This window comes from Trypanosoma equiperdum (genome assembly GCF_001457755.1).
Source record: "Trypanosoma equiperdum strain OVI genome assembly, contig: ctg_167, whole genome shotgun sequence".
Taxonomy (NCBI): Eukaryota; Euglenozoa; class Kinetoplastea; order Trypanosomatida; family Trypanosomatidae; genus Trypanosoma; species Trypanosoma equiperdum.
This window is the reverse complement of record NW_027123704.1, coordinates 1-3,285: the sequence shown is the minus strand read 5'-3', so window position 1 is coordinate 3,285 and position 3,285 is coordinate 1. Positions and strand designations below refer to the sequence as shown.

The window sequence follows — 3,285 nt, the reverse complement described above, 5'->3', positions numbered from 1 at the left end:
AATTAAACGAACTGCAGCTTCGTATGGAAGAACTGGAGGCCAATAGTTTGGTGTTCAACGATTTACGAAGTGAGGTTGACCGGCATCGCATACGAGAGGATGAATTGAGGGACCAACTACAGCGACTACAAGCGGAACTACAAGCAAAAACCGCGGAGTTAACTCAACAACAATGGGAGCTTCAAGCGTCGAGGGAGGAATGTGACAGTGCCAGCGTCGCAGAGCAGAAGCAGCAGGAATTACATGACAAGATAACACGGTACGAACAGGAGCTGGAAGATCTGCGTGAAAACCTTGCCACTGAATCAAGCATGCACAAGGACGTGGAAGCCGAGAACAGGGCATTAACCGAAAAACTGAGAGAGTTGGAAGATAGGATCAGACAAAATGAGAGTTGTTCTGCGGAGGCAAAACCGACTGCACCCAGTTATGATGTTGATACGCTACTGACTGCCTCGATGAATGAGCCAAAATCGTGCAAAAATTGCGAGGACGCTCAACACCAACACGAGGCTGCAATGGAGAAGATTTCAATCTTGGAGTCGCGTCTTGCCCAAGTTACTGAAGAAAATGGGAAGCTGACGGATCTATCTTCCGCAATGAAAGAGGAAGCAACCTACTTCGCAACCACAAAAGAACATGACGAGGAGCGGCTTCGTGGGCTGGAGGCACAATGTGAAACTCTTACGACTGATATCAACAACTTGAGGGTGGAAAGGGATCAGCTTTCTCGTGACTACGAAGCAGCTCAGTTGGAGCTTGACAGGGCTCGCATGCAAGCAGAAAAAATACCACAATTTGAGACAAGCGTAGCTGAGCTACAGCAAGAGGTTTCTACGTTACGAGAGCGTCTTTCTTGTGCTGAGGAGTCGGAAAAAGCATTGTTAAAAGCTAGGGAAGAAATCACTCAGTTAGAGGAAGCACAAAGACAGAATACGGGAAGTGACACTGAGGCACGGTGCACGGCACTGGAATTCTCTTTACAAGCTGTGAAAGTGCAACTGGGGGAAACACAAGCAGACTTGCAACGTGTGGGTTCGGAGAGAGCGAGTCTTCAGGACACTGTAGACAACCAGAGGCAAACTCTTAAGTCGCGTGAGGACGAGGTTGTTGCGCTTGTGAAAGAAAGCGCGGAACTTCGTGTGGAGGTGTGTCGCCTGATGGAAGAAAATAACAAACTGTGCGGCCAGAATACTACACTCGAAGGCCAATTAAACGAACTGCAGCTTCGTATGGAAGAAGTTATGCGGCAGTGTGGAGGTGCTAACGATACCAAAGGCGTTGGGGCCTGTGTTGAACAAAGGACTAGTGTTGGCGGAGTCGAATGTGAGCGCGCAGTTGCAAGCGAAGGGACCGTTGCTGCACAGTTAGAGAGTAACAGCTTTGTTCCTGACGATATTCGCTCGGTAATGGTCGAGAACACGAGACTTGTAAGCGAAAACCAACAAATGGTTTCTGATATTGATCGGCTCACCTCCGAGCTTTTGGTGTACCGTCAAACGATTGACGAACTGGAGGCAGAGAACGAGGAGCAACTGAGGCAAAACGAACAAATTCGCTCTGCTCACTCCGCTGAATTAGGATTAATTGCCGAGCGTCTAGCCTCTGAAACCGCGATGTGCACCAATACCAACGAGAAGATGGCAAAGTTAACGGATGAGTACCGCGCGCTTGAGCTGGAAAGGAATAAATATCAGTGCTTGGTGGAGGAAAAGTCTAATCAAGAAGAAAAGTTGCTCTCCACGATAGTGGCGACTAGCAGTGAGTTGGAGGCCGTGAAGGAGGAGCTACGTCGTGTAATGGTAACTGTAAATGATCAATTGGAGGCAGTTCGGCATGAAAAGGAGTTGGAGATGGAGGTTCGCATAGCAGAAGAAAGGCAGAGGTACGAGAATGAAAGTGGAAGGTTGTGTGCCCAGTTGCATCAAGTCGAAGAAGAGCGGTTGCATATCGAAAGCGAACTTGACAAATTGCGTCAATCCACAGAAGCCGCCGGTGGCGTTGCTGCTCGAGCTTCATCCGCTGCGGCGGAAGATTCGGATGTTACTGCTCTGCGTGTACAAGTAGATCAGTTAAGGGTTACTCTTAAAGAGGCACATCGGCAGTTAGAGGAGCAGGAACGAAGTTCTGCAGAGGTCAATGAAAGGTTTGAAGAAGAGAGGAAGAAGTTAGACGATGATGCAGCGGCTATGCGTAGGCGCATCGAACAACTTGAAGAAAAGCTGCAAACAGCGCGTGCTGAACAAATTGTCAGTGGTGCTGTTACATTGCCAGTCAGGAGAAAGAAGAAAAAGCAACCAAACACCGACCTCTTATCGCTTGTTCGCTTTGATGACGGCCCTGCGGTGGACGTACTGGCGCACGGTGCTGATAGCCCGTCATATCGCAGTGTTGGAAATGAGAGGGAGGCTGAGAGTTTGGCTGCGCAACTGAAAGAATCTAACGACAAACTATCGGTTTTGCAAGAGGAAAATGGGAAGCTGAAGGAAAGTATTGCTGACCTCACAGAGAAGCTGCGTATAATGCAGGATTACACAACAAACGACCTGGAGAGGCAGGTGGAAGAGTTGCAGGAAAAGATTCAACAACTTGAGCAGCAGTTGGAGAGTGCCGCTGAACCAGTCGCATCTATTCTCCCTGTTGACGAGAAAACAGTAAATGGTGATGAAGCGGATAAAAAGCTGCAACTGCTCACGACAGAGAACAAACGGTTGCGCTCTAAACTTAGGCAAGCCAGGGAGGCTCTGCGCAAAAAAGAGGGAGGTGATGACGCCTCTGTTGAGCAACTGAAGGCGGAACTGCAGATGCTTGCTGGGGAAGTTGTTCCCATGAAGAACAAATTAGCGGAGTACATGGCCATGGCAGACCGAATTGGAATTCAGTACCCTTTCTCAGAAGAAATGGAAAAAGCAGCCCTACTCAACCTCAACGCTGTTCAAACCAAAAAGTCGCACAAAAAATCACGAAATAGTGCGACAAAAATAGAGATAGGAGCAGATGAAAAGGATAGAGGAAGCAGCGGTCATACAAAGAAGAGGACATCGTCGAAGAAAATAAAGGACCGACACTCTCACACTGTTGCGGAGGTGTCAGAAGACCTGCGGTAATGCGCTGTCGTGTGACTATAAGGCATGAAGTGCGCGTTACCGCTTTTCTTTTCCATTTCTTTCTTTGTTGTTATTGTTAATTTTATTGTTAATTTTCCTTGGATGAAAAGGGCGCCTGTTGGGTGTGTGGCCTCATATTTCCATCTACCACTTTATTGGGTGTTTATTATTATTTTTT

At 47.9% G+C, this 3,285-nt stretch overlaps 1 protein-coding gene across 1 annotated transcript in view; it reads left to right on the top strand.

Annotated features, from left to right (window-relative positions):
- The window catches only part of TEOVI_000044600 (uncharacterized protein), a gene marked incomplete at both ends in the record, with an annotated part of 3,678 nt that extends 571 nt beyond the window's left edge, over nt 1-3,107 (top strand). Inside the window, one exon of the mRNA XM_067222691.1 lies at nt 3-3,107. Within this exon, the coding sequence (XP_067078792.1) occupies nt 3-3,107 (3,105 nt within the window). The remainder of the gene's footprint in view (nt 1-2) is intronic.
- Nucleotides 3,108-3,285: the final 178 nt, after the last annotated feature.